This window comes from Arxiozyma heterogenica (assembly GCF_036370985.1).
Source record: "Arxiozyma heterogenica strain weizmannii chromosome Unknown scaffold_9, whole genome shotgun sequence".
Lineage (NCBI taxonomy): Eukaryota > Fungi > Ascomycota > Saccharomycetes > Saccharomycetales > Saccharomycetaceae > Arxiozyma > Arxiozyma heterogenica.
Window position 1 is genome coordinate 299,491 of NW_027042662.1, and position 17,855 is coordinate 317,345.

General features: G+C 29.1%; 7 protein-coding genes and 1 non-coding gene across 8 annotated transcripts; 5 read left to right on the forward strand and 3 right to left on the reverse strand.

Annotated features, from left to right (window-relative positions):
• Window positions 1-98: 98 nt before the first annotated feature.
• On the reverse strand, window positions 99-1,877 carry ARG2 (acetyl-CoA:L-glutamate N-acetyltransferase; the record flags this gene model as incomplete). The annotated part of the gene is made up of 1 exon (XM_064861616.1): window positions 99-1,877. One exon carries the CDS (start codon window positions 1,875-1,877, stop codon window positions 99-101), a length of 1,779 nt encoding a protein of 592 aa, XP_064716571.1.
• Window positions 1,878-2,486: 609 nt separating this feature from the next.
• On the forward strand, window positions 2,487-3,185 carry PSF2 (DNA replication protein PSF2; the record flags this gene model as incomplete). The annotated part of the gene is made up of 1 exon (XM_064861617.1): window positions 2,487-3,185. The coding sequence occupies one exon, from the start codon at window positions 2,487-2,489 to the stop codon at window positions 3,183-3,185; it is 699 nt and encodes a 232-aa protein (XP_064716572.1).
• Window positions 3,186-3,631: 446 nt separating this feature from the next.
• JEM1 (Jem1p) lies at window positions 3,632-5,692 on the reverse strand (the record flags this gene model as incomplete). Its single annotated transcript, XM_064861618.1, has 1 exon — window positions 3,632-5,692. One exon carries the CDS (start codon window positions 5,690-5,692, stop codon window positions 3,632-3,634), a length of 2,061 nt encoding a protein of 686 aa, XP_064716573.1.
• Window positions 5,693-9,797: 4,105 nt separating this feature from the next.
• PWA37_005163 lies at window positions 9,798-9,868 on the forward strand. The gene has a single exon. It is a non-coding gene; the product is annotated as a tRNA-Gly (tRNA).
• Window positions 9,869-11,023: 1,155 nt separating this feature from the next.
• Window positions 11,024-12,043, reverse strand: SLD5 (DNA replication protein SLD5; the record flags this gene model as incomplete). The annotated part of the gene is made up of 1 exon (XM_064861619.1): window positions 11,024-12,043. The coding sequence occupies one exon, from the start codon at window positions 12,041-12,043 to the stop codon at window positions 11,024-11,026; it is 1,020 nt and encodes a 339-aa protein (XP_064716574.1).
• A 498-nt stretch (window positions 12,044-12,541) lies between these two features.
• PAC11 (dynein intermediate chain) lies at window positions 12,542-14,767 on the forward strand (the record flags this gene model as incomplete). The annotated part of the gene is made up of 1 exon (XM_064861620.1): window positions 12,542-14,767. The coding sequence occupies one exon, from the start codon at window positions 12,542-12,544 to the stop codon at window positions 14,765-14,767; it is 2,226 nt and encodes a 741-aa protein (XP_064716575.1).
• Window positions 14,768-15,315: 548 nt separating this feature from the next.
• RIB3 (3,4-dihydroxy-2-butanone-4-phosphate synthase RIB3) lies at window positions 15,316-15,960 on the forward strand (the record flags this gene model as incomplete). Its single annotated transcript, XM_064861621.1, has 1 exon — window positions 15,316-15,960. One exon carries the CDS (start codon window positions 15,316-15,318, stop codon window positions 15,958-15,960), a length of 645 nt encoding a protein of 214 aa, XP_064716576.1.
• Window positions 15,961-16,462: 502 nt separating this feature from the next.
• Window positions 16,463-17,251, forward strand: VPS60 (Vps60p; the record flags this gene model as incomplete). Its single annotated transcript, XM_064861622.1, has 1 exon — window positions 16,463-17,251. The coding sequence occupies one exon, from the start codon at window positions 16,463-16,465 to the stop codon at window positions 17,249-17,251; it is 789 nt and encodes a 262-aa protein (XP_064716577.1).
• Window positions 17,252-17,855: the final 604 nt, after the last annotated feature.

A 17,855-nucleotide genomic window follows, 5' to 3' on the forward strand; every position in this document is an offset into this window, starting at 1 on the left:
AAAAGGAAGGTTTAAGTCTACATATAGCTAATCTCTGGGACCTTTTTAGGTTATTGATGATTTAAACGTATGTATTTGTACAAACTTAAAATGTAACTTCATTCATTTATATTAAAGAAACTAAGTTGTTTTTCCCAACTTGGTTTAATATCTCTTACATATCTTGCAAATTCCTGTAACCTGCTGAAGTTGTTAATGTTTTCCTCTACACGTTTAGGGTCACCATAATAGAACAATTTAAAAATACTATCGCTTTGATCGTTGTTTCCAATATCAATTGACAAATCTATTACTGCAACGCTCCTTTGAAAATACCATTTGTTAACAATATTATCTCTTCTGCTTCGCCAGACGACTTCGTTTGGGAATTTTTTAAACATTAAATTAAAGATAATATCAGATATTCCTAATGATCCCTTTAAATGTGGCAGAACTGCAAACTTGTCTAAGTATACAAATCTACTATGCTCTGGTCCTTCATACGTTAATATTGCAATACCTTCATAGTCACCAATAACAATAATGGATGCAATATTCCCGTTTATTCTCTGCATGTAATGTTCTAGATCTAACGATCTATGAAAAGATTGGTCTAAGATAGATTTCATTTTTATTAAGTCTACTTTATCATTGGTTATTTTCATAGCTTTTCGTGTATTTTCATCCAACATTTTATGGTTACCTTTTGATGGTAAACCAATAGAATTAGTATCATTTAATGTTTTAAAATCAAATATTTTGATATTAATGCCTTTCTTTAAAACAGTAGTAGATAAAATTGCATTATTGTAATTTTGTTTCTCGATATTTGATAATTTCTTGGCATCTAACTCTTCTTCTTCATTATTAAAGATTTCTTCAAAACTGATTTCCTTGTGTCTTTTAAACCTAGGTAAGGAAGATGATATTAAGGAACGATCAGTCAATAAGTTATAAATTAACGGATTATTAGTATCTGATGACAGTGCAGCAGACTCTATTGTTGTTATTAATCCAGTGGCTGTATTAGATAAATTTGATAACACCGCGTTCATTATCTGTAAGTCTTGTAAATGTTCCTTAGTTTCCTTTTCTAATTGACGAATTTGTTTCTCTTTCAAATAAAGTTCCATTCTATCAATTAAGTTCTCAGAATCCGGTTCTCGTTTTGCTAGACAAGAAATCTTTTGAGACAATGCACCAGTCAGTGATGAATATTCTTGTGAAAGATTTATAAAAACATGTGAATTATCATTTCTTTCACCTGAAGGAATGCCACCAATACCATTTAGTATGAAAACTTTATCTATTTTTATCCTAGCATTTTTGGAAAGATATCGCATAAAATGAACGATATCTCTTGAAATATCCTCGGTAACATCTGATTCATAGAAGATGTAAGGTTTAATAATTGGCACTAAATTTGGAATATAATTATCAAATAAATTTAAATCTTCGGAAGCTAAAATGGATTTGTAGTGCCCTGTAGTAGTTTTTACTAAGGATTCCTTTAAATGTAATGGTCTCAATTTAGCATATGTGATCAATTTATCCAAAGTTTCTGCTTCCTTTTCAATGTTTTCAGAGGGCGGAATAACACATATTGGTCTTAATCCAAGAATTCTCAATCGTCTTATAGTAGCAGATAATTGTTTCAAAAGATTAAAATTACATCGATGCAGATCGCGGACAATTAACAGAGAATGGTTAATTAATTTCGTTTCATCAGCATATTTAGTTAAATAATCTTTTGCTTCACGTTTTGTGGCAGTAGAATTTAAGACGGACAATATGATATTTCTAGAGGACATGTATCGTTTAAAGTTGGCAATGTTAGCATTTGAATTTACAAAATACCATGGTCGGGCAAACTTTGAAAGTGAACTAATTGAAAACATTATAGAATACCAAGGAGAAAAAGAGTGAGGTTCTATATGTTTGATATTTTCATCAGAAGGAAAGAATAATATGTTCCTTTTTTGTTTTGCAGTAAGTAGTATATTTTTGTCTTACGAACTTTTTCAATCATTAAGTAGTGGGTTACAAACCAATTAACAATTATTCAATATAGTTTGCAATTTCCATTAAACATTATAGGTATATATATATGTATGGATGTATGGACATTGACGTAAAAGCCTTTACTTTTCTGTCTTTGAAAGGTCTCGAGGTATGACTCTTTGGGTTTATTTACATTTTTTCCATCTCTAATTTTGATATTGCATCGAGAAATCTATCTTTTTTCATTTTTATTCAAATTCTCGAAAACGTTTTTTCTTTTCTTTTTTTTTCTTTTTGTTTTTTTCTCTATTTATAGATGAAAAGAAAAGTGATATTCACAAGAAATCGCAATAATAAAAAATATGATTATGATATCAAAAAAGAACAATAGACACATGTTTATCAACATTGTTATTTAGTTGAAGGGAACTGTGAAGGTAATACTGAAAACACTACGATAGTTATAGTACTTCTTTTATTATAATACGTTTTTATCCAATCTTTGAATGTCTCTTCCCAAAAAATTACAGGATACTTTTTCACCTAAAGAATTACAATTTATGGTTGAAAATGAACCAATAAAGATATTTCCACGTTTCACCACCAGACAAAGAATAAATAAACATAGTGATGATATATTAGATCTATGTTCTAATCGTTGGAAAATGATAACGATGCCCGATGCTGCATTAAATAACATGGTGGCTATGCAGTCTACTACTGTGACGTTGTGGATTGCACTACTATTGAAACAGCAAAACAAATGTAATATTATTGCACCTGAATGGCTCACATGCAAAGCTTTGGATAGAGCTATACAATTTGAACAAAATAACACTAGGAGATTTAGTCCCTTACCATGGGATTGGCTTATACTCTCCGAGATATTATTCAAAAAGGCTCCGGACGATTTCCATGATCCTATTCATGAATTACGAAGTAGAATTCAAGATTTGCGAGAAATTAGGCAATTGAAAGTGGCCAAAGGTATCAAATATATGAATGAGTCTCATTTACAGTTAGATAATTTGAGTATTTTGGAAATCAATGAATTGAGACCATTTATCAGTGGGATTATGGATAAACTTAAAGAAATTCATCTTGCTGCAGTAGGACCGGAAATAGAAGGAGACAAAGAAGAGAACGATGGAGAAGAAATATTTAATGGGACACTAAGAAATGATAGTAGTAGACAATCCTTATGAATTTTAGATATGTGAGTGTTATAACTCAATAATATTGCGTTCAATTTTCTATTTTTACCGTAAAAAAAAAAGGAAAGAATAAAGACATACTAAGGAAGGTAATTGATATATTATTTAGGTGATCAAATCAGAAGAAGAAGAAAAAAAAAGGAAGAAGGATAAGACGAAGAGAAGCCCACTTTTCGTTCAGAAAATGAGGAGGACAGTTTTGTTATTGCTGATGATATTGAAATCAATTTTTATATAGAACCTTCTGTCATGACTCTTTGATAAGCAAGATATGTGAAGTCAAGCATTTTTAATATTATTCCTATCTTCATTATTACTTTTGTCTTTATAAAATATTCATAAAGAATAAGACAGTATACCTTTTGTTACATATCTATCATGAATAAACACAGTTATTTGTTTAAATAGTATATAGAGAAATATCATAAAAAAGTTATTTACATACCAAAAGGAAATTTGTGACCACCACCTGGGTTTTGTTGAAACATAAAGTTCATAGGTCCATTTCCAAAAGGTGATCTTTGTTGAAATTGTCGTCTGCCTCCCGTTGATCTTACTGAATCATACTCTTTTCTTTTATTTTCATCACTTAAAGTTTCATAGGCTTCATTAATCTCGGACATCTTTTCATGAACTTGCTTTTTTTCCTCCTCTGATAATGCACCTTGTTTATCTGGATGGTATTTTTTGGTCAAGTTTAAATAGGCTCTTCTAATTTCTTTTGATGATGCTTCTTTACTAATACCCAGAATCTTATAATAATCTTTATCATTGGTAATTGGTGGAGGAGCTGGAGGAGCTTGGTGATGGTTTCCTTGTGGACCAAAATTAAAAAAAAACTGTTGTTGTTGATTTTGTTGCCGTTGTTGTTGTCTGCTTTTTCTAATTTTTTCCATATACTTTTTTACATAACTTATTTGTTTTTGTATACTTTTAATTTCTGATGATTCCAACTTTTCTTCTTTAAAAAAATTCCAGATTTGCTCTATTAATTGTTTACTTGGTTGTTTTTTGTTACTACGAAGAATAATATCAATAGTATGAACTGCCAGTGTAGGATATGTATTCCATAAGTCCTTCAGGAAATTATTTGGAAGTTGGGATGACTCATTGATAGCGTTTTTTAGTTGAGCCCATTGTTCATCATTCAACATTTCTTTCAAAGCTTTTTTGCAATATTGATTAGCGTTTAAGAATTTAGTAAATTTTGAGGAGACATGTGTTGAAGCTTCACATAAAACTATGTCGATGTACTTTTTAAAATAACCTTGTTGTCCACACTTATCATTGGTATATTTAATATTAAATATCCTTGGGTATCCTAATGGCAATACGTTTTCAAACACATTTTTTAGTGATTCTGGGACATAATAATTGGCAATAGAGCTATAATTGTCAGTAAATTTATTATCTGTCTTTTTCGCAATTTTATTATAAGGCATTTTTAAACAAGGTTTTGTTTTGCCACTTTTATCAAGATAAAAATTTAATAATTTCTCCCAATGAGTAGTATCTAATTTATTAAAGGTATCTGTATCTTTAAAGGCATATTTTTGAGAATCTAGTAAATTTGACTTAGGTGGGTTAATCTTATTCAATCTTGAATTTAATAATGTGAGCTGCTTACATGGATAATAATCCATATCAATTGCTAAACACTTCTGTAATTGACGAGTTGGATCAGTGTTCAGAATAAGCATTTGAATGATTGCACAGATGTAATGAATTTCTAATCTTTGATTAATATTTAATTTAGTTTTAAATTGGTCCAGAACAAGTTCATAATTTTTTAAAAGTTCGTTTGCAATTGACGAATCGCAGCTCTCTGACAATAATCTAGTCAAATACTGGACATTAACTGAAAGTAAATCAATATTATAAGGTGATATCTGTAACATGGGAGTTAATTCGTCTTTTAATGTAGTATCAATGCCTAAATTTATGTTTTTTCCATCAATATATGGTTGTATCTTGTTATATAAAGTCGAATTCAAAGATAGAAACATTGAATGTAAACCATCTTCATCTATCTTTACTTTATTCCAATAGCCAAATGCAATATATAGTTCATTTAATCTTTTTAAGGCAAGTTCAGTATAAGAATCATCATATTTGTCCTGATCAATTATGATAGATTCGAAGAGCTCTAAAGCTTTCAGATTTTGATTTAGAGATAAGTGTAGTAATCCTAATTTATATATAACTTGATTACGTAGTTGAAAAAATGGTATATTGTGCTTATTTGGGGTGATATGACTAATCTTATCATCATCGAAATGATCATTATCAAATTTCTTAATACAACTATTAGTTTGTTTGATTAATTGTTCATATTTATTAATATTATTGCTATCAAAGGTTAATTGGGACTCTAGGTGATGTAACTTTTCAATATTACATTTAGAAGATAATGAGTCGGTTAATTGGGCATAGACAAAACAATTGCATAAAAGTGTCAATAGAACAATTAGTTCATAAAATTTCAATCGAACCAACATTGATAATTTTGTCTTTCTAATTTATATATTATTATTGTTTGATAGCCTCACTTTTACTCTACTGTATGAGTTCCTGTTGGAATTTACCTTAATAATTAACCTTGATAATACTGTATAGTATTAAAATGAATGTCAAGGTATTTTGATCTTTTGAAAATATGCAAAAAAAAAAAGGAAGTCAACTAAAACAATTACGACTACTATTAACTCAACTTATTTGAATTTAGAACTTCAAAATAAACTTTAGACATAAAAGGAACATTTATTACCATCTTCTCTTATCAATCAACCTAGGTGATAAATTGTAATACTACTGTGTAAAGCATTTTTTTTTTTCAGGATTGGATATTTAAATACTATTTAAATGAAAATATTTAGTTCAAAACCTATTATAATTCCGATAATTTTTCAGAAAAAACAATATTTTGTTTAGGTTAAAAGATATGTTTAAGATATTTTTTTTAATAGAAAATAGGGTTTTGTGTGGAATTTTCTGCATTTTTTTGTCATTCAAATAAAACTAAATTTGTGTTCTTTATTTCGGTATTTAAAAGGTTTTGAATAAATCTTATTATTGTCACACAAACTATTCCTACACACAAACTGTGCCTCAAATATTTAACAATGCAAAAAATATGTAATTATATATGACTATTTTAAGATTATCTATGAAATTTTTGCATTATCGGTTTATCCAAGTTTATGAATTTGATTGTTAATCATTTATAACTGATGCAAGAACTATTCATCAACAACAAAATCATATTTTCTCATTGGAAGACATTTCATACCAAAAAGTATGTGTATGTGAAAATGAAAGAGTTAAAAAAAAAACAAGAAAAAATTGTTCACGAAACTACAATTAGATTATCTATAAAACATGTATAAATAATACATATTTACAGAATGATTATTTACTTCCTTAATTATGATGGTTGTTTATTGTTTATATTTGCTATTACACAAGTTATTATAATGATTCTTTTGAATTAAAAGAATTAACAAGCATTATACAATAACTATTAACAAATAGTAGTATGATATTTTCTGTAAATGAATTAATTCAATTCCAGCTCCCATAAAAATTTTTCATTTTTGAGAATTAGTATTTGCATGTAATAAATGTAAACGATGAGTATCCAACATTTTAATTTATTTTTTTCATTCTAGAACATCTTTTTTTCGGTATATTCTATTTAATTTCCATTGGTATGTGTATGAAAGGATTGGGCCATCAAAAAAGACAGAAGAAGCTTTGTATATCTCAGTATATATTATAAATAACCTCAAGAGATTTAAAATGTGTGCTTTTTGTGGTTTTGGTGTTAAGTAAATCAGATTTCTAGCTTATTAACTTTGAAAGATTGTTAACTACTTACTAAAAATAATCTTCAATAAGAAAAAATGGTGGACACATTATTTTTTCTCTAACAATATAGACAAGAAGAATTATGAAAGATAAATGATCTTGTGTAAGAAGCCCTACTTGGAAATCCTGGAATAGCTAATCCGTGGGTAACGTCGAATGTCGAGGCAAAGGACTTGGAACAGCCAAAACTCTGGGTCCAAGGTTGCAAGTGTATTCAAACAAACGAATACTCCTCAGATGGACATTGGTGGAAGATTACTGAGAAGCTTATTTAAGAGACTTTTGTGTTGATGCAAGGCTTCGGAATCAAAAATTCTGTTAGAATTCATTTTAACTTAGAATAATAAGATAATACAACTTACAATAGGATATTGACGGTATTATAAGTTTTTTTTTTGGTTATTTATAGTAGGAAGTTAGTGGTACTATAAATTGTTATTTTATCGCTTGGTCCTCTTCTTTCTATATAACAAATATACAAGATACAATATTATGCAGTTTACTAATTTTATCTTCAAGTCTTCTTTAATATAAATTTTCATAACTTTTTAATAACTTAGTATGGTGAATTTAAGTTGTCAAATATAACTCTAGCCATCTTTCAACATTTTGAATACTGAGAGATGGTACCAAAGGTGATTATCAGCATTAACATTCGTATTCTATCTACTAGGTTCAATCTAGAGGAGGAATGCTGATAATATCGATAATAACTAGGATTAATAGTGAGAATCAACTAATTATTATGAAATGTAAATGTTTTTATATATAATTAATAACCATATTTAAACATACTATTTGAAATAACTCTTCTAACATCATTGGCGAGATGATGTCTTTTTAAATTAATCTAAAATTTATATAATTCTCATACGTGATTTAATGGTGAATTGTCAAATCCATAAAATAAACATTAATTGCACAACTAAATAAAACGGCATATAACATTTTGTATTATATATAAGGGTAACAAACAACAAGTGAGTCATTTTGTGTAACCTTGTAACAGTGGATAACTATAAATTTAGATAGAACCTTGAGTAATTTCAATTTTATATTTTATTGTTTTTACATAAGTCCTGTTGTAGAATAAAAAGCCACTGCTATTGAGAATACGTAAGATTCTAGTCAAATCTAGAATTACTTATTATAGTCATATACACAGTGTTCATTATAGTTTCTACTACGCCACCATAACCTATTGTCCTAAATGCTCTATGATCTTCGATTATATTATTGTAACTAATAATAAAGATATGGATTACTAATCCATTAATATATCAAGTTGAATAGTTGATCAAGCTCCAGAAAACATATAAAAGGACAACGTTTTCTGTAGATGAATACTATCTTCCGTCACTCCTCTCTTATATATAATTTATATATATTATATATAGAGAACAAGGCAAGATCCAACACAAATATGACAAGTAAGTCATCGATAAGTATAATTATATAAGCTCGATATAGCCATTAATATATAAGACCGTATTAATAATTGCATAATCGATTGTATCGATTATTAGTAGATTATCTGTTTGATATTTCTAGTGCTTCCCCGAATAATACAAAACTCTGACCACATCATATTACAACGAACCTGTTGTATAATAGAATAGCTATTACCATCAAGATTACATAAGATCCTGAATGAATCTAGAACTATTTATTGTTTTAATAAGTCATACACGTGCTACAAAATTAGATGCTGCATAATAAAAAGATTGGATTACATAAGATCTTGGCAAATCTAGAATTTACCTATTGTTTTAATAAGTCCCACGTGTATTACTAATCATCATGATTAGAGAATTGGGGTGCAGTTTCTAATTCACTAGTGTACCCGAATTAATGTAATAAATTTTAGGGTTTGAATCAGTCAGATCATTAATGTACTAATCTGAATAATCGATCGAACTCCAGAAAACATATAAAAGGACAACGTTTTCAGGAGATAAGAGATCATCTTCCATAACTTTTCTTGTAAATAATTTATATATTATATATAAACATAAATAGAACAACAAGCAAGTAACAAAATAAGTAACTTCGAACAAGTATATTAGCTCGATATAAGTCGCTCAATATATAAGACTGTTTTGAGCATGTTGTAATATGAAGTGGTGAAATTATTTGTATATTTCGGGGAAGCGCAAATAATATTAACAGTTATTCAAATAATCGAGACAATAATCAACTATAGTTGATAATATAATTACTAAAACAGTCTTATATATTGAGCGACTTATATCGAGCTAATATATTTATTCAGAGTTACTTAACTTGTTACTTGCTTGTTATTCTATTTTATGTTCATCTATAATATATAAATTATTTACAAGAAAAGTTATGGAAGATAATCTCTTATCTCCAGAAAACGTTGTCCTTTTATATGTTTTCTGGAGCTCGATCGATTATTCAGATTAGTACATTAATGATCTGACTGATTCAAACCCTAAAATTTATTACATTAATTTAGGTGCACTAGTGGATTAGAACTGCACCCCAATTCTCTAATCATGATGATTAGTAATACACGTGGGACTTATTAAAACAATAGGTAAATTCTAGATTTGCCAAAATCTTATGTAATCTAATCTTTTTATTATGCAGCATCTAATTTTGTAGCACGTGTATGACTTATTAAAACAATAAATAGTTCTAGATTCATTCAGGATCTTATGTAATCTTGATGATTATAATTATCCTATTCCACGGCAGAGCACAACGGTTGAGGCGCAAGTGGTTTAGTGGTAAAATCCAACGTTGCCATCGTTGGGCCCCCGGTTCGATTCCGGGCTTGCGCAGTTTTTTGGTTTCTGTGTAATGTCCCTGATATTACTGTTTAGGGTTTTGTTTAGAGAAATGAGGGTTGACGATATTTTTTTAAACTTTCCTTTTTGCAAAATTTTACAAACACACATAAGAACAGGAGTAACCAACATAAAGTACAAAAGAGCAACCAAGAAGAACAACAACCAAGCAACGAATAAAAATAAGGAACAAGGAACCACGGATTACATAGGTTTAGATATATAGTATATAAGTGTATACTATTTAGTTCTAGCAGATTAGGGATAGAGATATATAGACATATAGGAATATTACATCTAGAGATATAGAACGAGTCTATATCTTATATCTATCCAAGTGAAATATTATTGAGATTTCAACAAGATTAACTGTTATCAGAAACACATAACCTTAGGGTTATTATATTTTGTAAATTACGTGACTCCGGTATAAGATTATTATGAAATGAAAAATGGAGCTTATACTAATAGGGGTAAGCAACAGATATCATATACTGAAATATTTCTTTTTAACCACTTCTTGTCTTCTGTTTATTATCCATGCCTTGTGTATTTGTATATATTCTTTACAACTTCTTAATATTTCAGCATTGATGGTTTGCTTGAAAAATTCTTCAAAAAGAAGAGCATTTAGAAAAATATTGATATCTCTTACTTTCTTAAACAAATAGTTCGAATTCTAACACATCTATAACTGAAATATTGCAAAATGTTAGTTTTCTGAATAAAAATTTTTTTCTTCTGGAATGTCTGTGAAGGAAATTTGATGATGATGAAGGAAAAAACTCATTTAAACAAAAATATTCTTATTAATTTTCCCTTTATGGTATCAAGGTACAGCCTGTTTAGTATTTTCTAGTATATATTTAAAACTATTATTAATTAAAAAAATTTAGATACATAAAAATATGAGAAATATTTATTTAGTAAGTGAATTTAATCTAATAGGGTATAGAATCACCATGCTAAATAGGTCATAATTGGCTATTTATATTATTTATGTTTCTTTTTACCTTTTAGATTCCGATATGTAGATAAATGTTATATTTACCTTTACAAATATATATATATATATATATATTATGCAAGTGCTATTAAAACTATGATTTTATCCTATCAGTGAATATTTGTACTAGATAAGAGAGACTTTTATAATAACTCTATCTTTTCATCTAATAAAAGATTTTTGATCAAGCTGTATCTTACAATATATATACTACCAATAATTAAATCGATATCTTCTTTGGTTTCAGGTATAGTAATTGAGTAATAATAGATATCTGGATGGGTTCTTTTCTTTAATAGGGGGTCTGTGTCATATAAATTATTTGGAGGACCTTTAACTTTAATGAATACAAATTTATTGTAATCAGGTTCATCTATCATGTTTATACTTGCTTCAGTGTCATTAACGGCTTGCAGTTCATCGGGCATATATTTTAACACACTTTCATTCAATAAATTTAATAACAAACTGAAGTGACTTTGATGGTATCTAATTTCTTCTGGAGAGAGTAATTTTTCAAGAGGAGAAATTCTTAGTGAAGAAGGATTTTCTTTATCATCATCATCAGCATCATCATCATTTTCTTCATTTATTTCCTCATTTAGATATTGTTCATTAATTTGTCTCAAATATATTGAATATTTATCTATTTTAGCTAATCTACATCGAAGGTAACTTCTGATAACAAATTTTACTCTCTCCAATTCGGCTTCCATGCAAAGTAATGGTAGCATTTTATTATTATTAACAGGCGCATTACTCATATTTCTTCGATTATCAGAGCTATTGTTACCTTGTGCTTCAAAAAAATTCATTGATAAAATTTCTAAATGTTCCATTTGTTCTTGAATACGGATTAGCATTCTTTTCATTAAAAGATGTGGATATGGTAATAAATCAGGTGAGCATCGTTCATTTTTCCATAATGTCATTAATTTACTAAAATCTTCAATTGATGAAATAACTTTTTTCTTCCCACTACTAGAATTGTTATGTTGTGGAACGGTAGTTGTATCTAATGAAGAGTTTGGGGACAAACTATAATCCTTTGTCAGCTTATGTCTATTATTATTGGCATTGGGAAAATTGTCACTAGAAATATTGTCTACAACAGTTGTGTCTCTATCTAACTCGGCTAAGATATCATCAATATCCAACGACATGATCTGCTTATATATATATATATATGTGTGTGTGTGTGTATGAGTAGGTATTTCTATTTCAACTTCTTATTAGCAACGTAACAATTATGTATTCCAGAATAAGAGTATGCATCTTGTTAGGAAACAGTTAGTACGATTTAAAATATGCCTATTTTCTTTTATTCATCCATATATTTACAGATCGTGATCTGTGTCTTCTCAATATCAACCTTCATAGTAAATTAAAAGAGAATATTCATTTTTTGTCAATAATATGTGGAATCTTTTCCACTTCGAAGAAAAAAAAATAAAGTGCTGCGAAAAAATTGAATACATCTTAGAGAAGCAATATTGCATGCTAGCCATTAGAATTCTCAAGCTGAAGGGTTACGTGAATAATGAATAAAAAAAGGGAATCAAGAATAAGAGCAGATAAGGAAATTAATGAGCACTGAAAAGTTGTGCCTGTATGTTTATTTATGTGGAGATGGGAGGAAGCATTTTCATTGAAAAATAAGGATGGATCTACTGAAAGAATTAGAAGCTAAGAAGGAGAAGTTACGATTACTAAAAGAGAGAAGACTGTTGATTAATGAAGGTAATTATCATGCCAACAATATTGTGAATGATCGGGATGCTGATTTTATTGATGCTAAACCCCATGATATGGGGGAAAATGGGAAAAACCATTCAAAAAAAACTATGACAGATGCTGCTGTCCAAACAGATGATTTCTCAACTGAATCAACTTTACCTGCGTTATTAACTTCTATGAATGATGCTTCTGAATATATTACCGAAACAAGGACTAAAGTCAAAACTTTTGATCATGGTGTTCAAACAGATGGTAATGATAGTATCAATAATAATACCACTGGTGGTAATAATAATAGTAATAATAATAGTAATAATAACAGTGATTCTACGTATAATATAATAAAAGAGGGTTCTTTTGCTTCAAATAATTCTGATATAATTTCATCAGAGACAAAAAACAAATCATCACGAATATTTGAAGAGGACAAAATGCTGAAAAAGAACACATCCAAGTTGTTTGAATTGAAACCTTTAATAATAGATAATGGATTTTTAATAGAGCATGGGACTAATAAAATCAGTAATAACCGTACCAATAGTAATACTAATACGTATGAAAGCTTTGCATCTTATTGGTATTCAAGAGGGGAAAATGTCATAGAAAGAACTAACATAGATATACAACAGGAGAGTGGAAAAACTCAAAATGATAAAGTCCTAAAAAGTATTAATAACATCTATTATCTTCATACATGTGAGGTTAAGGACAATCAGCATAGAGATGTTGAAGTAGTTTGTAAATCAATTGATTTCGATATCAATCGACATGTCACACTTGTCACTTTCAGTACCATACATACATTTTCAAATAAACCAAAAATCGATATGGAAACTGTTGTGCCGAAAAGTTTTATTTATGTTATTGATACATTTACAGATAGAATTATAGATAAGCTTGAATTTTTAGGTCAAATAATAACAAAAAATAAGATTTTGCGTAACGATATGGAAATGCATGACATAATATCTATGATATTGTTAACTGAGAGGGGTAAAATAATCTTATATGAATTAAAGAAAAATGTCCAACAAGGTGATATTAGTTGGGATAGAAATATACTTATTAAAAATTATCATTTAAGTTGTGATTATTTGAATGCGATATGGGAAACAAAATTCAAGTTGGTTGTTGGTGATTCAAGAGGCTATATGTCTATTTTAAATTCATTAGATTTATCTTATGATATCACAATGTTTGTAAAATATGAAAAAGATAATAATAGCGATAATAATAACAATAAATTTAGAAATAAAACTGATTTGTTACTGCCATCCAGGATTAAAGTGGTACCACCATCAAACAGTATTCTATATAGCACAATTTCTGAAAAAGTGTCAAGTGAAATTCAATTATTTATTGACAAATACTTATCCAAATTAGTGATATTTAATGAGCTTAACATTACCAGTATAGTTGGTTCACCATTTAACAGTGAGTGCGTATTTCTAGGTACAGAAGATGGAGGTATATATAAGATATTTTTAGATGTTTCCAGTGAGAATGGGGTATTAAAGAAAGATAAAAATGATAGTAAAGATGATAATAAAATAATGATAAATACCGAAAATCACGGGTTTTTACCAAAGATGCCTAATGAATGGTTATCATCAATGGAAACGAATTTACATGAAAAGATATTATTTCATAATAGCTATGTGACAAATTTATCAATGGATACCCAGGGGTTATTATTATCGAGTTCTATTGATTGGACGATTAAATTATGGGATACTAAAGATAATCAAATATTAGATTCGATAAACCTACAAAAACCTGTACTCTCTGTGGAATGGATTGCTATAAGTAAGAATAAGAATAAAGAAATGAAGTGTAACTTATTAAATGGAAAATATTTATGTTATGCGATGACATGGGACACAATATATATAATACAGTGGTTTATTGTGAAAGAGGTAGACCCAGACAAGGAAAAAAGAGAGAGACAGTATTTCAAAAGGAGTCGACCGTGTAAAATACTAAGTAAAGTTCATATCGACCAAAAATATTTAAGTTATAATCAATTTACATCGAGTAAATTGGTTGTAGACACAATTGATGGTGATAAGAATTTGATCAATACATTATTGATATTAGGAGGTAATATGTCAAGAATAGATTACATCCAGATGGTTATAAGTCCATATTAGTAATACTAAACAACAGAACAGGAATGTGAACATACACACATACACAAATGCAAGGACCCTTCTCTTCTATCATTATTGCTATGGATTCTCAGTTTCTTCAAAACAGTGGATTGGAATTTCCCATTTGTCCTTTTCCGTTGTTCCGCGGAAGAGAAATCGAGGCAATGGTCTCTTTTTTTTTTTACTTTTTTTTTTAAAGAAAAGAAAAGAAAAGAAAAACAAAATAGAAAAAAGAAACGACATGAAAAAATGAGAATGGGAAATTTACTCAAATTCTCAAACACAACTTTAGTTGATGATTAAACAAAAAAAAAATGAAAGAGAGGGAAGATAGTGAAGTAGCTAAAGTCATTCTGCTCGTTTTGTCTTGTACAGATCCCTTTCTTGCGTTGTGAATGAAGCTTGATTACACTTTGGTTGGTAAAACAGACAACCGAAAAAAAAAAAAAAAAAAACAGAAAAAAAAATTTTTTTACATATAATTAATTGTTGACGGTGATATTCCAGCAAATTATCTTCAAGAGACGAAAAGAAAAAAGGAAAGATCAATGTCTAATTTTATTTCAATTGAAGAAGCTGTTAACCATTTCAAGAAGAATGGATTCATTATTGTGATGGATGATGAAAGTCGGGAAAATGAGGGTGATTTAATATGTGCAGCCCACAATGTGACCACAGAACAGATGGCGTTCCTCATACGCCATTCTTCAGGTTATGTATGTGCACCAATGACAAATGAATTGGCTGACAAATTGGACTTACCATTGATTAGAGGTAATTTGAAATGTGCATCTTTCGCAGATGATAGGCATGGGACTGCGTACACAATCACTGTAGACGTCGCTAAGGGAACTACTACTGGTATCTCTGCGTATGATAGAGCGTTGACATGCAAAAGCCTAGCATCCCCTAACGCTAAACCAACTGATTTTTTGAAACCAGGTCATGTATGTCCATTGAGAGCTGTCGAGGGAGGTGTTTTGAAAAGAAGAGGACACACAGAAGCGGCTGTGGATCTATGTAGATTAAGTGGATTGCCACCAGTTGGTGTCATCTGTGAATTGGTCAATAATGACGACCCAAAGGGTTCTATGATGAGACTCGATGATTGTATTAAATTTGGTAAAGAACATAATATCCCTCTTGTTACTATTGACGCTTTAGTCGAATATATAAAATCAAAAAATTTGTAAATTAACAAGCAAGAGAAAAAGTATATGCATGACTTCTTCACATCTATATCTATACATCTGTATACATATATATATATATACCCTCATGTATACATTACTTTATTAATGTATAACTATGTTCAATGTTTATTGAGGATGTTTCAGGATTGCACTGCAGATTTTTTTTTACTATATATATATATATATATCTTTTCTTGTCTATATATTCTATACTCTGTTATGTATTCTTGTTTTCTTTTATTATTTTATTTTTCTTTTATTTTAACGAGCTAGAAGCCACTATTGGGAAAAGAAGAAGGAAAGAAAACCCACGATAAAACAGATCAACTTCTTGTAAAGGATACACCTGCGGGAATAAGTGTAAGCATTTGAGCATACTATACATAAATATATGTCTACGCATAGACATTGTATTGATAAATACTACATTTGTAAATAATACAACAACTAAGGAAAAAAAATACACACACACACAAATTGGTTTATTGAAGAATAGATAAAAATGAATAGAATATTTGGGTACGGGAAGAATAGAAAGACATCTGAACAGATATTGAAAGAATCAAATCATGCCATGACTCAGGCTCAACAATCGCTGCAAACAAGGATATCGAAACTAGACACAGATATAAGTCAACTGAATATGCAGTTGACTAATATACAAAAACGTCTCTCCACAATAAAGAGTCCACAGGGACAAAAGCCTTTAAGATCACAAGCATTGAAACTTCTAAATAAGAGAAAGAAATTGGAACAAATGAGGGATTCTTTAGACAATCAGGAGTGGTCAATGATTCAAGCACAAATGATGACCGACACTTTACAGAATACAATGATTAGTGTCAATGCCTTAAAACAACATAATTCGATTTTGAAACAACAATACGGTAAAATAGATATTGACAACTTAGAGGATATGAAAGATGAAATGGTTGATTTGATTGAAAAGGGGGAGGAATTACAAAATGCTTTAAATCTAAATATGAACGGCAACTTGATGGAGGACGATATCGATGAGGATGAGTTGGATGCTGAATTGGATGCACTTGCCGAAGAAGAGCCAGAATGGGGTGAGGATTTATTAAATAGTAATATAAACCTTAATGAAGAGTATATGAACAATAATAACAACAATAATAATTTAGAGGTTGTTAATAATGATAAAATACCATCATATTTGTGTGGAACAATCCCAGAATTTATAGATGAAGATAATGAAACACAACAAGAGAATACGAAGAATAATACTACCAAAACAGCAGAAGGGGTTACAATAACATCAACACAATAAATAATGTGGTTTTTGAAACAGGGTGTGAGTTATGTTGTATATGTATAGTCATGATAAGAATAAAAAGAAACTGTATTAACTTGTTGTTATTCAATTTTTTTTTTGTCACAAAAAAATAAATTAAAAACATATACAACGACAAGTGTTGGATAAAGTACCAATAGTTAAAGGATGAAATACAACAACTTTATGGACTGAGAAGGCTGAATCACATTTGTAAAAAAACGATTGTCTAGCAGAAGATAAACAGTTTTTACAGAAAAAAATAGCTAATGCAAAGCAAAATTTTTCTTTATTTAACTATATATGTGATTTATTTATATTTTTAGTGTTAAATCGAACGATTAATTCATTATATAGATAGTAAGTTGACAATGGTTCCACAATATATCTTTGAATTAATTAGTTATCACTCAAATATATACTGATTTACTCTGTGTATACTATAACATCCTAACACCACATATGTTGTGTCGATTTTATTTTCTGCTGAAATTTGTAGTATGGTGAAAAATAATTAACATTGACAACAACAACAATAATAATAATGAAAATGGTGGTAGTGATGATATAGCTGGAACCTGGTGATTATCTTATTCACATT